General features: G+C 45.7%; 1 protein-coding gene across 2 annotated transcripts; it reads left to right on the forward strand.

Moving 5' to 3' along the window:
• The first annotated feature begins 1941 nt into the window (after positions 1–1941).
• Positions 1942–14237, forward strand: PPP1R3B (protein phosphatase 1 regulatory subunit 3B). 2 transcript variants are annotated; one of them, XM_012739826.2, is made up of 2 exons: positions 1942–2031; positions 9512–14237. In XM_012739826.2, the coding sequence occupies exon 2, from the start codon at positions 9537–9539 to the stop codon at positions 10392–10394; it is 858 nt and encodes a 285-aa protein (XP_012595280.1). In that variant the 5' UTR covers positions 1942–2031; positions 9512–9536; the 3' UTR covers positions 10395–14237. The 2 variants fall into 2 exon arrangements, with proteins under 2 accessions (XP_012595280.1, XP_075853445.1); XM_075997330.1 differs by having other exon boundaries at positions 1974–2031; positions 9520–14237.
• The last annotated feature ends 4191 nt before the right edge of the window (positions 14238–18428 follow it).

Raw genomic sequence — 18428 nt, forward strand, 5'->3', positions numbered from 1 at the left:
TACTGTTTCCTGGTTTGTGGGGGAGGGTATTAAATCAAATGAAGGCTAAAATCCAATGCCAGATATTATATAAAGAATTCGGTGTGCATTGAGTAAAGGGTTGAAATTTTTTATTTTCACTTTCACTGTTTTTTGCCATAAAATGAGAAGGTGAAGCAAAGATAGTATCCGATGATGAGTCCAGCTCTCAGCTTCTGGGGTTCCAGACTGCTGTGTCTCCTGCTGGGACAGTCTCCCCTTGTCCCACCCCAAGCTTGCACCCCAGCTCTATTCTGATTGCAAAGAAGACTGTACTCTTTTCAAACTCACAGATGCCACACTCCTACCTACCAAGGCTGTGGTGTGCCACAACTAAGTTTAGCCCCACTCTGCTGGTCTGAAATAGTCACCTAAACCACAGGGGGAAATTATTGCCCATGGTTTCCTAGATCTATGTAGGAAAAAGGCTTCCAAACCCTAATTCCCTAAAGTTGTATTTACTGTCCCAACTCCTTCCCAATTTGGTTCAGATCACCCTTTGCCTGCATACATTTTGCAATACCTATTGGCTCTTGGTCTTTGTGCACTCTTTGAGCATGCTCACTACACTCAAGAAAAACTTAGCCAGCACCTGGCTTAAAAATTTCCAACCTACTCATTCAGTTAACAAGAGGGGGAATAAAGTTGGCACAGGGAATATTGCATAGAAATGCTACTTGACTACAATGCAAAATTCTACATCAACAAAAAACATAAAAAAATAAAAAAATAAAATAAAAATAAAAAAAAAGAAATGCTACTTGCCAACCGCCTACCACCTTATGATTTCCCAGGTGGTCTTTTATCAGATCTGCCCATCTAGGAGAAGAAGGAAGAGGACTAATGATCAGCCTTCATCTTTCCTAGGGGAAGACTTCTGGGGAAGCTCTATAGAGCCAAAGGCTTACATGGAATTACTGCAACCAGTTAGTGTTAAGACTTGCATTGCTAATAAAACTGGAAGCTGACCTTACATCCCTTAAATCACACATTCCCAAATGCCATATTCAACATGATGAATTCTCCTAAAGGCTAATATATCCAATGCGAAGGAAGGGCCTTTGTCTGACATTAAAGCCCCTCCAGCATTTTGTTCTTATTGCCCTTAAAGGGTACTTGAAAAATAAATAAATAAATAGATGGTAATAGAACACGGTAGGGTTTGTTTAAATTCAATGTCTTTACTTGGCACTTTAAAAAGCTGGCAATCCTATATCTGTTTTCAATAGTCTTTCTAAAAGTTTACTGGTCATTAAAACTAGAAAACTGGGAGCCTTATCCCTAAGGTGGCTAGCTCTGATCAATTTACATATAAATTGATCTCCTATGGGAGGAGGATCCTCTGATCCAAACTCTCCTAAGAAGAGAGTTTCTTCTTCTTCTTCTTCTTTTTTTTTTTTTTTTGCTTAGGTTTTTTTTCGAGGTCATCATTCCATGTAGACCTCAAGGTGCACCGGAGTTGTCACAGAGGCCCTGTAGATTTCAGTAGTTATCATAACAGATTCAAGTCAGTTCCGTCTCTCAGATAAACCTACCTGAGCAACTCAAGTTATCTGGGGCACTCAGTGCCATGGGTGTTGGTCCTCTGCCCCAATACCGGCTTTATAAAAAGCCCTCTCCTGCAAGGGGACTGCCTCTGCCCCTGGCGCCCGGCCCCGGGCTCCTGACGAAACGGTGACCCACCGCCCCCTTCCCAGCCCCTGGCCTGCCGCCTGGCACTCCGGGCGCGCTGCCGATCACGCGGCGGAGCGGTGCTCCCGGGGCCGGCCTACGCGCCCATTGGTCAGCGGCTCGCGTCCCGGGCGCGCCCATTGGCTGCGGGGCGCGTTCACGTGAAGGGGGCTCTGGGATGGGACCCCGCGGCCGGAGAGGTGGCCGGAAAGTTAAAGGGGGCAGCGCGGCCGCGGGCGGCGCGAGTCCTGGTGCGACCTGAGCCCGTTCCCACTGCTGCCGTCGCGGCCGCTGCCCCGTCCCCCTGCGCGGATGCCGCCCCGGGACTTGGGAGCCGCACCGGTACGTACGTACCCCGTCGAGCCTCGACTGCGGGGTGCGGCGCCAGGGACACCTACGCTTTCGCCGTCCGACTCGCAGTGACACGACGGGGGTGGAGTCCTCCAGGCCGGCCCCAGGACGCTGTGGCTTCCACGTGGAGAGGACGACCCGGGGCCGCAGCTGGGCTGAGCCGCGTCCGACCCACGTGTGCCGCCGGGCTGCGGGGCCGGGCGCGAGGGGTGGCCGGGGCTAGGGCTGGGACTGTTGATACCCTGCCTTGGCCCCGCTTGTCCTGGGCTCGGAGGCGGCACAAGTGTCTGGCCTGGGATCTGGCACTTCTGGAGGATGTCTCTGGAGTTGGGCGGTGGGGTCTGGAGCAACGGGCCTCAGTTTCCCCCTGAGGGAAAGTTTCCCCTAAACGCAAGGAAACACACTTGGTAGTCTCTCCGGTCGCCGAGGGCGACGGGACATAGGGCCAGCCCCGGGCCCCGGACCCCAGGCAAAGCCGTCCGGGGCGGGGGGCGTCCCAGGCGGCCGCGCGGGGGTGCTCGTGCTGCGCGCTGTGTCCGGGGTGGCCCCGCCGCCGCCCGCCCGGGCGCCCCGCCCCGGTGCAATATCTCGGGCTCCTCCTCCTCGTCGTCTCCCTCCCCCTGCCGGTCACATCTCCGGGAACGGAGCCCAGACCTTGCCTCCCGGACACCCCGACGCTCACGTAGGCGGCAGCTCTGATGCGGCGGGCGAGCTGGGGCGGGGGCTCCTCCGCGGCCCAGAAGGTGGGTGCACCGCGACGGCGACCCGGCTCGCGCGGGGAGCGTGGGGGCGGGATGGCGAGGACTGAAGGGACGGGGTCGAGGAGTGACTTGTGGGATCCTCCAGCCTGGACGCACCGGCCTGCCCCGGGCGCCCTGTTCGTGCCGCCCTTTGCAACCCAGAGAAAGTGGCGTGGGAGGGACAGTAGCTGTGACACACCAGTGGGGACCTAGAACAACATACTAGAAGACGGGGGCCCGTCGTGCCATTGTTTTCTTAAGAAGAGGCGTCCACGAAGGAAAGACTGGACTTGGGAACTCCGAGAGTTGTTGGAAGGTGTCCTTGGAAGTTGTCGCCTGTGGCTCTGTGGCCCTGCCTCCCGGGAGACCCAGGGTCCCGCAGAGGAGAAAGTTAGGGCTCTGGGCCGGAGGAAGAGGAGAAGAGGAAACGGTTCATTCGGCGGGTTTGTCCAGGAGCCGAAGCAAAAGGGAAGACAGCTGGAGGACTTACCGCAGAAGTAAAATTGGGGTATTGAGGGAAAAGTTAGTGGGAAGAGAAGCGCCACCAGGCATTGTTAGCAACATAGACTGTCAGAGCTATCAGGGACCTCAGAGGAGAAACCTCAGGCCCAGAGCAGTCGAGTGACTCGCCCAAGTGGCACAGCTAGCTGCACCGCTTCTTAGGCCAATGCTGTTTGTTTTTAGATGGCAGGGACTGTGTGTCATTCTAACTTACCTCTTTGGTAGAACATGCAGCGTCATTCTCAAATATTTATCTCAGAGATGCTTTGGATGAAGGGGACAGGCTCAAAGGGCACAAGTAACTTTTAAGGCTGTTGAATAAGGGCCCCAGGGTCCGAGTACAAAGGGAAAAGATGTCCACTCTGTCCATACTGTATCAGTCAGGCCTTTGGGGTGGAAATAAAGAATTGTTGAAGGGAGCGAGATGGCCGAGTCTTAATAATATTCTAACTTCGTTGTGAATGCTTGCCTAAAGCACTTTGGCAGTTTTCAGTGTTCCTTGTGGGCTGTGCATGCGTCTGATTTTTCCGTCTTTTCTTATCAGAAAAAAAAAAAAAAAAGGAGAGAAGAGAGAATGGAGGGGAAAATCTCTTGGCTCCAATGCAAAAAAGATTTGCTTTCTGTAAAAGGCACAGCCAGAAAGTCAGTAGCTCAGCTGCCTGAAACTGTGAATGTCATGGGGTTATTTCTGTACCTGTCTATAGTTTTCACAAGAACAATCACCATGGGTGCCTAACCTTGGCAGGCTTGAGAAGACGTGTTGCTTGTCACTAGTGGAACAGAGAAAGCATTTATGCAAAACTCTCCATATGCTCTACAGTTCTCCTGGCGTGTTAAGAGTTCGCCCTGTTTTAGCCTTGAACTTGAATGCTGAAATCTACCCTCAGGCATGGCCCTGTCCCCCATCAGGGAAAATTTATCTCTGATCTCTGAGGCATCTGTATGGGAGCAAAGTATTTGAGAATTTATAGTGGCCGAGGGCCCAGCACTCCTGTGCTCATGTTCCTGTCTTGCAACTGGTATCCAGATCCTGTGTCTTGCTCTGCTGATCAAACATGGATCCATATCTTCTGATTCTTTTTCCCCCCCTGACCAACCTTGGTGACAGATATTCTTCCTGGCCTGGTGTAGCTGCCAGAGACTCTGTTAGGAGGCTGGAGGTGCAGCCTGGTGCATCTTGTGTTGGAACTGATCATTTTCATGTCATTTGCAAATGAAACACCTGTCCAGGTGCCTTCCTTCCAGCGACTTAAGAAAGTATTACTTTGTATATGTCAGTAGCTAGGAGCACCTGTAGGTGGTCGTTGTCGTGGTCACAGTCTGTCGGGGGACTCCTGAGCAGGTCGGGAAAGCCTGCAGCAAACCAGCTCTTTGGGGCACTGATTCTTAGAGAAAAATCAGATTAATAAAAGCTGGAATCTACCTGTGAGGACAGGCAAGGTGGCCGACAGACAAGTCAGACCCCAAACTGAGGTGACAGGGGTTAATGTCCTCACCTGCAGTTACGGTAACGCACACAAAAAGCGAAGGGACTCTTGTGCAATGTCCCTGGGGTAGTTGCCCTCATGGTAATTCTCGGGCCAGCATAACCTTACTTTTGCCTCTCATGGAAGAATTTTGCAAAAGCAGTTTGGCTCACGGAAGCACCGGTGGAATTGTTTGATTAGCTCTGGCTCCGGCTACAGCCTCACCTCCCCAGCCCCCATTCCACGTTTTCTTACAGCTTGGTGATAAAAGGGACCTCAGGACAAATTTACACCACTGGGTCCAAACAGAGAAAGTTTACCGAGGTCTTCATCTAAGTTTCCTTAACCTGTAGGATTAGAACTGGGGAAAGTGGCTTTAGCCAGCTGCAAGTGTGCGGACTCTTTCATTGATCCCTTCACTGTGGAATTCTTCTTCTACAGTATCTTGAGAGTTTACTTCTTCTAGTGTGCGGGAAAGCACGGATGAGGTGGAAGGTGCACAGAGAACTTGCACTTGACCTTATGCTGACTCAGGCCAGGGGGAAGTGGTGGAGGAGGAAACACCCCCCACCCCCACACCCCCCACAGTTCACACCCAGGATTTTAAGGGTGGACAGAGTGAGAGGCACTGGGTGCAGGACTTGAGCTGTCATTTGGCTTTCATACATATTATTTTTTCTTTCTTTTTCTCATTCATTCACTCACTCACCCTCCCATACACATTTAAAACAAGACAAAACAAAACAAAAACTACGTGTGTCAAAGTGGGAGCTGAAGGTATAACTCTAATACATTCCAACATAAAGTTTCGCAATGGGCAAGAAGAACTAAAATGCAAGTAATTTGTACATATAGGATTTTTTTTTTTACATTGAACCCATTAGTCAACCCACTATTCCTATGTAAAGCCATCGTGCCTGATTCAGTCAGAACTTTCCTTTCTAGAACAATTGCATGGGTAGAAGAGCAGATAATAGAAAGCAAATTTGCCCTTAAAATTTTTGCTAGATTGACTTTTTTAGAGGGGAAACAGTAAGATATATATCCTTTAAAATGAATGTTTAAGTACTTGGTTTTATGGCCATGAGTTATTCTGTTTTATTTGACTCTGAATTTGAGTGTTTCTCTGGCTGGTCATCTCTAAGAGCTTCTTGCATCCTAGAGAAGTGCTGTACTTTTGGAAAAACAGGATCAAACCTGATATGTGTGTGTCCTTCAACATTTTTTCTTTTTATATTTGGTTAATCAAAATCAGACGTTGAAAATGAGAGATGATTTATTGGACCAAACCAGCGGTCCCAGCTTTTGAGCTTGTCACTTCTCAGGGGCTGCAGTGGCTTCCTAAGAGTGAGTGCCAGGACACGCCTATACCTTTGTCATAAGGAGGGGAGACACGTTTAGGAACTAATCCCGATCCTATGCTCTTTGATTCTCAGACTTGAGATTCTAATTCCAGTTTTGTCACTGACTTCAGTTTAGCCCATTGAAACTGCTGAATCAAAATACAAATTTGCTATAGTAATTAGAATGATAAAAAGTGCTTGGCTTTAATGAGGCAGCAGTGGTGGAATAGGTTTTTTAGCAAATCTCAAAATATTTGAGGGTCTTTTTTAATTCATTTTTTTCTGATTACAGAAGCAATATTATTTGAGAAGACATAAGAAAATACAAACCAAGAAAACGGAAATCCTGTCACCTAGATATTCTGACAGTTTTTAACTATATCTCTAGTCTTTTTTCTATGCATCTACGTAATAACATATTTTTTTTTGAGACAGAATCTTGCTAAACTAGCTCACAGCAACCTCAAACTCCTGGGCTCAAGCAATCCTTCTGCCTTGGCCTCCCAAGTAGCTGGGACTACAGGCATGTGCCACCATGCCTGGCTAATTTTTCTCTATATATTAGTTGGCCAATTAATTTCTTTCTATTTATAGTAGAGACGGGGTCTTGCTCTTGCTCAGGCTGGTTTTGAACTCCTGACCTCGAGCAATCCGCCTGCCTCGGCCTCCCAGAGTGCTAGGATTACAGGCATGAGCCACCACGCCCGGCCCATAATAACATTTGACCCTTAAAGAACATGGGGGTTAGGGGCACTGACCCCCACAAAGCTGAAAACCCACATATAACTTTTGACTCTCCAGTAACTTAACTACTAATTGACCAGAAGGCTTACCAATAACATAAACAGTATATTAACACATATTCTATAGGTTTTAGGTATTATATACTGTGTTCTTACAATACAATAAGCTAGAAGGAAGAAAATATTATTAAGAAAATTATAAGGAAGAGAAAATATGTTTACTGTTCATTAAGTGGAAATGGATCATTATAAAGGTGTTCATTGTCATTGTCATCAAGTTGAGTAGGCTGAGGAAGAGGAGGGGTTGGTCTTGCTGTGTCAGGGATGGCAGAGGCTGAAGAAAATCCAAGTATAAGTAGACCCACAAGTTCAAACCTGTGTTGTTCAAGGATCAACTGTATTGTATTCCCCACAAATCTAGTCTCTAAGTACAATTTTTTCTGTATTTTTCACATTAATAATATATTATACAATTTTTTCATGTCTTTTAAATCTTCTCCCAAATAATGGTTTTAATGATTGAATGCATGCTAAATTAAAGTGCATTGAAAACTTTAGTACATTAAGCTGCATGCATTTTTAATTATTTACATAGAATAGATGCCTCTATGTGACATTAGAACAAAAAGTGATAAGAACATTTAGAAAGGTTGTGCTAATTTAGATCAATAAAAGTAATCGTCTTATCTTTTAAATTTTTTCCTAATTCTTTTTTTTTTTTAATTTTAAAAAACATCTTGCTAGTCTTCTCTATATCATTCCATTTGTAGTATATGTGCTGGCAAACCAAGCTTGTTTTTCCTAATTAAATAGGTAAAATCAGGCATGGTGTCTAATCTAAATTTCTTAAATTAATTATAAGGTTGGACATTTATGGGCCACTTTTAAATTTCTTTCATGAATTTTCTATTCATGTCCTATTCATTTTTCTATGTGAAATATTTGACTTTGGTATTGCTCTGTAAGAAAACTTTATATATTAAGGTATTAACTAATTGCTGCTATGCTTTTTGAAAAATATTTTCCCAGTTTGTGTTTAACCTTTTCGGTTTTACTTTTTTCATTTCTAGAAAAATCTAGTTTCATAAACACAAATTTAACCTCTTTTAGCTTGATTCTGTTTGTTTTTTATTCTTGCAGAGGCTATTTTCACCTGTAGAAAAGACAAATATTCCCCTATGTGAAAGATTTAAAAATACTAAATTGCTGGTTCTTTTGTAATGAAAGATATCCTGGAATATAAAAACCTACCATAAGTTTGATGAAGGCAGGTACCCTGTCTTCACTATTGAAGCCCAGTGTCTAGCACAATGTCTGGCATATAATAAACACCAAATCATTATTCGTGCGATGAATTCATTTCTTTTTATCCGATTAAAGCAATATTTACCATTAAGACCACAATGAGCTGTCATCTCGCACCTGTTAGAATGGCTATAATCAAAAAGACAAAAGAAAACAAGTGTTGGCAAGGGTGTGGAGAAAAGGGAACCCTTGTATAGTGTTAGTGGGAATGTAACTTAGTACAGCCATTATGGAAAACATTACAGAGGTTCCTCAAAAAATTAAGAAACTATCATATGACCCAGCAATCCCACTACTGGGTATATCTCCAAAGAAAATGAAACCAGTATGTTGAAGAGCTATCTCCCATGTTAAGTGCAGTATATTCACAATAGCCAAGATATGGAATCAACCTATGTGCCCATCAACAGATGAATGGATAAAGAAAATGTACTGTATATACACAGTGGAATACTATTCAGCCATGTAAAAGAAAAACTCCTATCATTTGGGACAACATGGATGAACCTGGAGGACATTATGTTAAGTAGAATAAGCCAAGCACAGAAAGACAAATACTGCATGATCTCACATGTGCTATCTAAAAAAGTCAAACTCATAGAAACAGAGAGGAGAATGGGGGTTGGGTGGGGGCGAGGGAGGACCGGAAAGGTGTTGGTCAAAGGACACAAAATTTCAGTTAGACGAGAGGAATTAAGTTCAAGAGAGCTATTGTACAATACAGTGACTATGGTTAATAACAATATATTATATTCTTGAAAGTTGCTAAAAGAGTGGATTTTAAGTGTTCTTTGTGCACACACACACAAAAATAAGTATGTGAGGTAATGCATATTAAATAGCTTAATTTAGCCATTCCATAATACATACATATATCAAGACATCATGTTGTACACCATAAACATATATATATATGGTTTTTACTTGCCGATTAATAAATACCAGTATTTGCCAAAGTGTATTCCTCAGTGTGGCTGTTTGTGAGAGATACTCCAGAAAATAAAAGGGTTCTTTAGGCAAATAAGTTCAGGAAATTCTGCAAACAGTATGCGCTTTCCATTATCCTCTGTGGCCCATGAGCAGATGGAAGGCCCCAGGAAATCCTGACCAAAAGTCCTGGTAACTTGGTGTTAAAACTAGCGGATTTCATACTCTTTTGTTTGTTTTAACCTTGAACATCAAATACCCTCCCACCCCTGACTTAATCTTCCCCAAAGCCAGTGTTGTGCTGGACCAAGCTGGAATTAAGTCTACCACAGCCACGTGGGTGGCATGAAAGGAAACATTGTTCTCCAGTCCCTGCTAGAATGTTGCATTTACACATGTATCTGATCTCTTTGCTATTTTTTGTTTTTCTTTTTCTCTTCTGCCAGGGTTCTAGCCTATTCATCTAGCCCCATGATGGCAGTGGACATAGAATACAGATACAACTGCATGGCCCCTTCCTTGCGCCGAGAGAGGTTTGCCTTCAAGATCTCGCCAAAGCCAAGCAAACCCTTGAGACCTTGTATTCAGCTGGGCAGCAAGAAAGAAGCCAGCGGCATGGTGGCCCCAGCCGTCCAGGAGAAGAAGGTGAAAAAGCGGGTGTCCTTCGCGGACAACCAAGGACTGGCCCTGACAATGGTCAAAGTGTTCTCCGAGTTCGATGACCCGTTAGATATCCCGTTCAACATCACCGAGCTCCTGGACAACATCGTGAGCTTGACGACAGCAGAGAGCGAGAGCTTTGTTCTGGACTTTTCCCAGCCTGCCGCAGATTACTTGGACTTCAGAAATCGGCTGCAGGCCGACCACGTGTGCCTCGAGAACTGCGTGCTGAAGGACAGGGCCATCGCGGGCACCGTGAAGGTTCAGAACCTTGCGTTTGAGAAGAGCGTGAAGATAAGGATGACGTTTGACACTTGGAAAAGCTTCACAGACTTTCCTTGTCGGTACGTGAAGGACACTTACGCTGGGTCGGACAGGGACACGTTCTCCTTTGACATTGGCTTGCCGGAGAAGATTCAGTCTTACGAAAGAATGGAGTTCGCCGTGTGCTACGAGTGCAACGGCCAGACGCACTGGGACAGCAACAGAGGCAAGAACTACAGGATCATCCGGGCCGAGTTAAAATCCGCTCAGGGCCCGGCCCAGCCACCCAACGGACCAGATTTGGGGATATCCTTTGACCAGTTTGGAAGCCCTCGGTGTTCCTACGGTCTGTTTCCAGAGTGGCCTAGTTACTTAGGATACGAAAAGCTAGGGCCCTATTACTAGGGACTGCAGGTGACAGAGCGTGGCAGAGCTGCTGCAGGCAAGCCGGGCTCCACTCACCGAGGGACGCAGACGGGCGCCAAGAGAAGAATAAAGCGGAACTGCCGTTAGGCACAGGTTTGGAAAAGGAAGGATCCTGTTCACTTTTCTCTTAAACCAGCAAATCCAGCCGGGTTCAGATCACAGAACCGGTCTCGCACTCAGAGCAGAGGTGGTGTGTGCTGGTCCGCTTTGGCACCGTGGCAACCAGGAGGGTGTGAGCAGGATGGTTCCAGAAAGAATCTGGATGGGGACCAAGCCTGCGCCAGTGCCTGAGGGGCTGGAGGAGCCAGATCTCTCCTCTCCCGTCGGATGTGGAACATGAGTCACCCAGAAGTCGCTGAGCCCCCGGCCACCTCCCAGCAGACCCTCACTGTTCGTCTTTGAGTGCCGTCCGCCAGCCAGGCCTTTCCTGCACGTTGCTGCTCTTCCACGTCTGCACCTACTTCACATTTCATCTCTGTGCTGCGACACGCTGACCCGATGTTGCACATTTCTGATGCAGCTACAGAACAGAGACGGGAGCTGCTCCTTTTATTTTGCAAATTCATTTTTTGCATTTCATTTTCTTCCACGGTTCAGCTGATGTTCCGGAAAAGATAATAAAGGCAAATTAGCTTGTGACTGAGGCAGACATTTCCTCTCCCCTCTTCCTGACCTACGTCTATATGCCAGCAAAAGTGCAACACACCAGTTATCCAAAGCCACTGGCTCCTGTGCAGTGTCAGAGATTGCAGTCATGAGTGGGACACTTGAGCTGTTCCTCTTGGCTTTGGGGGGAGCTTTCTAAGTACTCACTTTTACCCTGAGTCAGCAGAAGGCTCAGTTACAAGACTGAACTTGCTTGCCTGGTTTGCGAGGATCATCGTTTATGCTGTGTGTTTAGGATATTTGATTTGCAGATCCAATATGTCTGCAAAGCCTTCGGAAAATGTTTGGTTTTATTGTGACTGTGATTTACAATATCCAGGACATTTTACAAGGACCCAGGGACATTGATTTGGGTGTTCTTATTTATGGTATGTGAGTGTGTAAACGGATAGGGGAGAAAAGCCCCACCATGTTCTTATGTTGTTTTAAATGTTTGCCAACTCTGAAATATCAGAGATTAATTGTTCTTAACCATATTGGACTGGAGTGTGTTGGTTAATGTTATTGTAAAAGAGACTGTTGGGATATTCATTGTCCGACGGGATCCCCAAAAACCTGTGATTTTCCTTGAGCAAGATTGGTTTTTACTTTGGGGTGTTTTAAAAATATTTTTACATACATATTTGTAAAAAGTTGGGGGTTTTTTCTGTTTGTTTTTGGAGTTTGGTTAAATGACTTTTATTTTGGTTTTTGCCTGATCTTATTAAAGTGAGAGTTTTGCTAAGACAAGCAGAAAGAGGAGTATAGTGTTGACTAGATTTGGAGGCACAGCTATTGGGCTTGAATTTTCTAGATTAATCAAAAAAGACCTGGTTTGTGGCTTCGTACACTACTGTCAGGCAAGCATTGAGTGGCTTGGCTCCTAGAATTTTGTGGTTGGGTTTGGGTTTTGTTTTTTTTTTTTTTTCATTTTTGAACTTTAAAATGTTTTGACTTTTTAAAAATGCTCTTAGGCCGTGTTTGATGTAATCCTTGTTCCTAAAACTGGCTGTTATTAGTCTACAATCTAGTGCTTAGTTTTTTGTGCCTCTTCCAGGTGGGTGGCTCTCTGAGATTACATGATAATATAATTTTTAGGGAAATCACATTTGTATCTTATGCTGCAATTGGGCAAAACTATGTTTTTATCTAAGCATACCATGTATCAAGTATATAGACAGTACTTTAAATGTTATAAATTTGGTGATCAGAGATCAGAACTATTGATAGCATAAATCTAGCTCAAATGGAAGCAAAACTGATTTCATGTAGGTCATGAATTTTATTTTGTGTTAAGAAGCACCCCTCACCCCCCATGCAGGAAAGGTATAAAGTGCACTGTCATTTACATGTTACCAGACTAAGGATCATTCTGTGTTCGTAAGAAAAAGGCCTCAAGTGACTCTAGAATAAAGTCGGTTTAGTTTTGTGTAATAATGATCTTAACACATTCCCCAGGTCAATGTTTGAAATATGGTAATTCGGCGATAAGTATCTCTTCTAAAACAGCCATAAACCTTCCCATCTCCCACCCTCCTTTCTCTCAGCTCACCCCAGCTTTATTGCGGGGGGCACAGGTTGCCAGCCCCCAGCCAGCACACCTGGGACGCTAACCCCACTGCGCAGCTTGGGAGGCAAGTCCTCACCTGCTTGCAAAGAGCCTTCTTCTCCAGTACAAGAATCTGCTTGCCCGACTCCCCCCTCAGGGCTGTCATTCAGTGGCTGGGGTAGGATGCTGTCTCCTATCTAGCTTCTGTTTACCACTCATTCCCCCCACCGCCACCCTCAACACGATCTTTCTCTTTTGGCCCAGTTCCTTCCCATGGTATTGTCAGATGGCCTCAGGAGCCGCACTGATGGATTCTGTCATTCTTCCACCATCAGTAAATAGGTCGGCACGCTTCAGAGAGTGACAGCTTTCTTAGGTGGAGACGTCACTGCAGCCTGACTTGCAGCTTGCCTTCAGACAGCCCGATGTTATGGTGACAAGTGGCCCCCAGTGCCAGTGTCCTTGCCCCAAAAGGACCAGCCACCTGTCCCAGACGCAGTTGCCTAGAAATGGGGAAGCAACTTCATTTTCATTTAATATTTCTTCCTCCAAATGCCTTGGGGAGCATTTGCAAATCGGGTATCACAAATAAGCTGGAGCATATAAAGATATATAATGAATAAGCTTTCAATATTTCTTGAAAGATATAAAGCACTTGAGTGGGTTTTTTTAAAAAAAATTCTTGTTATGAGGGAGCTGTTGAGAAGTAATAGAGCTATGCAGTTCTCCAGAAAGGACAACAATTTTAAGAGTCAATGGTAGAATTGATTTTATCTTTAAGATTTCATTTTAATGGTGATAAAACAGGATACATTTTTTAAAATTGCAAAGTTTGAACTGTTAGGAGAATGCTTGGTGGTTTTGATCTTTGAATATCATTTGCTTTTTAAAAACAAGCATCAGTTGTAGTCACTTGGATGTTAAATGGGCTGCTTATAAACCAAAAAAGTGTTTGTTCAATTTTTCTTAGAAGTGTCCATTTTCTGGGTCTTCCCTCTCAACGGACAGGGAATGAAAACCTTGGTTGTCTTTCATTTGTTTCATTTTATAAAATTCCTCAACTGGGTGGAGACCTGGTGGCTCTTTGTTCTGGGGGGTTCCTGATCATGTCTCTCCTGACCAGGATCACTGACATTGGAGGTAAGAAGTTACATGGATAATGGTATCTTGTAGGGTCACCCAGAGACACTTTGGCAGCTTATCTTAATTTCCTGCAGTGGGATGACACATCTGGAACCGGAAGGACAGCTGTTGTTCCGGGCAGTTTTTCCGTGGCATGGTTGGAAGCATTGCAGCACACTTTGCAAAGCTACGAACATCTTCACAATCTTGTCGATCAGTTCCTAGAGGCCACTGGGCCCCTGAGGACTTCGTGGATGCAGCTGTGATGTTTCGCTTTTACTTCAATGTGAATGTAGAACAGGGGACTCGTCTGCATTTTTTTGCCTCAAAGTGCCTTGTCAAGAAATTTCTGCATGTTTTTAAAAAAAGAAATATTTTTGTACACAAAGTTCAAGGGGAAATGCACTTTAAAATCACAAGAATGGATGTGTTTTTGTGTGTGGTAGAAGACAGTGGTTGGTTTGTATCTCAGCAGCAAAAATGTAATAAAGGCAGTAAAAACAAAACCGAAACTGTCCTTCTATTCTTAGAGCCTAGAGGAAGGGGCGAAATATTTAAAAATCGATTGGTTTCCACGTCTAGATCTTAGGTTGCCAAAGAGATAGATCACAATCAAATGGCTGGGTTACAGGTGTCAGGCACAGGGGAAAGAGGTAATTGCTTTATAAGTTGTCTTGGCGGTGGAGGCTACTTGTAGCTGAGAAGGTAAGTGCTAGGGAAGAGATACAGGGGCCAGGGTGGTTCTGCGCCCATTTTGAATGATCCAAGGTCAAGTCAGGCTCTTCTTACCCTCTCACTTGCTCTTGAAGTGTAGTGCAGACAAATGTATTCAGACAGAAAGAAAGAAAACTATAAGTGGCTGTCATAGCTATTTGATCAAACAAACTCTGCACAGCAAAATGAACCAGTTCCTGGTGGGATAGTAGATATTTTCTCCCTAAGTAACATTTCCAGAGCTGTTTTATTTCAAAGTTCAGAAAAAGGGATACAGGAAGAGAGGCAAGTGATGAACTGCCACCAGATGTTCCGTGTCACTGAGCCCTCTGCCACGGGGAGTGGCTCTCCAGTAGAAAGGCAGAGCGTATTAAAGTTTAGCAGTATGGATGCAAAAAAAGTGAGTTCCACGCATAAGTTTCTCAAGATTTTTAAACACATCTCACAATTTGCAGTAACGCTGGTTTTTATGAATGTCTATTTGAGATTCAATGCGGTTTTCATAATCATTACCTCATTGTAAGTTACGAGACCGACATCTCAGGGACATCTGGAGTAAAAAAACAAAATTAAAAAAAAGAAAGACACTTCTCTAGAGCAATGTCCTTGAAATAGCAAATATCCGGCTCTGAATAATAATAATTCAGTTGAACATTTGCTGCTCATCTTCCACAAGGCAGTGCCAGGTGCTGTTTCAGCCCAACCCCTATAAGGGACATTCATCTCTCTGGTAGGTGGTGGAGAGGTGCTGGAAGGTACTAGAAGTCAGGAAGTCTGGGTTCTATTCTGGTCCTAATCTGATACCCCTGTAGGCCACCCCGTCCCATGCCAATGGCTGTCCTGAAGGGGCCCCAAGTTTGTTTCGCAGGAACAAGGTGACCATGGGCTCTGGCAGTGCCCTGAATACTCCGGAGAGTTGGCCAACATGTTCATTTTTAAACGGCTTCTAAATATAAACTCTTGCGAGAAGCACCATGTCCGCTATTTGTGTCCTTTCTAAGAATTGCAGGAGTGGGGAGCATGCCAGACTCTCGCTTGGACTTCATCACATCAGCCGTGTCCAGACTGGAAGGAATGAGGGATGCCAGGGAGCTCTCTTTCTAGAGATAAAGAGGTGGAAGGCCAGAGTGAGTTTCCTCAAGTCCCAGAGCCCATCCGTGACCCATTTGGGAGGACAAAGCAGGTGTGTGTTTGTCTTTTTTTTTTTTTTGCAATAACTATTATCCCAAACCAGAGTCAATATCACAGAACTGAGAGACCACCACGGTGATTCTGGACAGTGGTCCCTCATACAGTTCCCCAGGAGGGGTGACCACAGTTATCTTCATACAGCAAAAGGAACATCACTCCCCAGAGCTTCCTCTGCACGCACAGGGACCACAGAGCACGTGGATGCGTGAAAGTTACAATGGAATGACATGAGTCGCTGAGGGCCTGGCTGGACCTCAGGATGGGTTGGTGGAAGGAAACCACTGAAGGGGCCCATGGCTGGGGAGGTGTTCCAGGACAGAGGCAGGATCCTTGGCCTCAGCAGTCCCTGTCCCCAGAATAGAAGCCCTGTTGTGGCACAGAAAAGCTTTAACTAACCCTCACTCCTCTTTCTTCCCGTCACTCTCCCTTGGGGAAGGAGAGAGAGGAATCTCAGTAGATGCCTTGTGCTGTCCCCATGGGGCTCTCTGAGGAAGTGACATGCTTGAGTTGATGTTGTTCCTTCTGCAAACATTGATGTGCCACTTCAGCCTCTGGCCGAGGGCTCAGCCTTGGATTTGGCCAAGGTAGGATGAGGATACACAACTGTCAACTTTCTTTGGGGGCCAAAGACATCAATAATGATCCAAGATCCCAGCCTCACACCCAAAGTTACAAGATCAGGTGGCAACCTGGTAGCCTGTGCTCACCCATCCTGATCTTGGGGATTTTCTTAGACCTTTGGAGAGCTCAGAAAGCCCAGACTGGTCTTATGTGGCCATCAGTTCTGGCTGGATAGTGCTTTTTGGGGGGAGAGTTCTAACAGCGTGGTGATTTAGTCTGCGGTCTAGATGTGTTTTTGTTGCTTGGGTTTTCTTTCCTAATTGTAGTGTGGATGGCCACAAGCCATTTGGAAATTTCAGTCCACTCCTAACAGCAGTTTGTTTAGGAAGAAAAAGGTTATCAACGGCCAGGGCTTAATTCCTCCTACTGTTTGTCATCCCCTCCTCCCGTCTCACCCCCCTGCCCAACAAATAGGGCACAGCAGAGCTCCCAAGGGAGCTGCTTATTGTGGGCAGAGGCACTGAGGTCAAACCCAGCAAGACGCCAAGCCCAAGTCCCCAGAAAGTACCATCCAAGTGCCTTTGGGAATGTTGCCAACTAGAGAATCTCAGCTCAGCAAGTTCAAGAGGCCTTAAGCACCACGGGAGACTGGAGGAGGTGGAAATCCATCCCCAAAGCTCAGCCTCTGGGCCCCAGCCCTGGACAGCTCCCTCCTTTCCTGGTGGTACCATGTAGTGCGGGCACCATGCTCTTCTTTTTAAGTTCTCTCTTTCACAGCCAGGCACGGTGGCTCAACGCCTATAATCCTAGCACTCTGGGAGGCTGAGGCAGGAGGATTGCTTGAGCTCAGGAGTTCGAGACCAGCCTGAGCAAGAGGAAGACCCCATCTCTACTAAAATAGAAAGAAATTAGCCAAACAACTAAAAATAGAAAAAATTAGCCGGGCATGGTGGTGCATGCCTGTAGTCCCAGCTACTCTGGAGGCTGAGGCAGGAGGATCGCTTAAGCCCAGGAGTTTGAGGTTGCTGTGAGCTAGGCTGACGCCACGGCACTCTAGCCCAGGCAAGAGAGTGAGACTCTGTCTCAAAAAAAAAAAAAAAAAAGTTCTCTGTCTACCATTCTGCAGCGCTGAAGGCAGGTTCTAGTGCCTGATGTCAGCGCTGAGGGGACTTGGAAAGGTTTTATGAAGCTTCAATGTATCAAAGGGGAGCTTTTTGCCACCAAAGAACAGCTAGTTTTCCAGCACTCACCCCTCTTTGAGAGTTCTTTGAGAGAACATGGAAATGCCACACATCACAACCTGCACTGCTGGAGTTGGGTGGGAAAGACAAATTGGTCACTACTTCTATTGGGCTCACTTCCAGAGCCACCTAGCGATTGCCTTTTGGTGGACACCTTGGTCCTATTGGAACATGGAATTAGCCAGATGAAATTTTACAGATTTAATGATTCTCATGCCATTTTATTAGAAATTATTTTGTAATTAATTATTCACCAAGAGTCAATTATTTATTGAACCAAATACTGAACTAGGACCCCCAAATATTTTCATAAATTCCTTTCAAACACTGCTTTTGCACATTTGCTCGTGCGAAACGCATTTGTTCATTTATATTCTCCAGGGGCATTTCTCACCAATTGATCAATCACCTCGCCACCTTGGGCCCTCATACCTTATATTGCTCATATATTATATTACGTGTGCACGCGTGTGCACACACACACACACTGAGACTTTGAAAAGAAAAAGTATTTTCTCTGAAAAAATCCCTCTCCCACTGGTTCATTGTTCTACATTGAAATGGCGTGGTGTTGCCCCAGACATACTCTGTCCTCACTGGGCAAAGAGCGACACTCTACTGGCAGGGGCAGGAGTCGGAGAGAAAGAGTGACACGAGACACCGCTCACGTCTCCTCTCAGCCTCTCTGCTATCCTCCCAGACAAGGCATCCGGAGGCTTGGGTCTCCCACTGCAACCTCAGCCCTGCGGCAGCAGACTCAGACAGGAGCCGCTGGTGGTTTGCCAACATTGTGTAAAGCAATGGAATCTGTTCTTAAACCAAATCTTACGTGAACCCAACGTGTAAAATAGATAGAAAAAAAGTTGCCCGAGGTGGAAGTTGCAGGAAGTAGGGAACCCTGCCCATTCCCCTCTGTGGACTTCCTAGGGGGCCCAGAAGGACCCAGAAATATGGGTATGAACATTTTTCTCAGAACACAGGAGTTACACC

The sequence above is a fragment of the Microcebus murinus genome, chromosome 24 (genome assembly GCF_040939455.1).
Source record: "Microcebus murinus isolate Inina chromosome 24, M.murinus_Inina_mat1.0, whole genome shotgun sequence".
Lineage (NCBI taxonomy): Eukaryota > Metazoa > Chordata > Mammalia > Primates > Cheirogaleidae > Microcebus > Microcebus murinus.

Excerpts from the sequence above, each read along its gene's own strand:
- PPP1R3B (XM_012739826.2), top strand. The coding sequence starts at position 9,537 with ATGATGGCAGTGGACATAGAATACAGATACAACTGCATGGCCCCTTCC.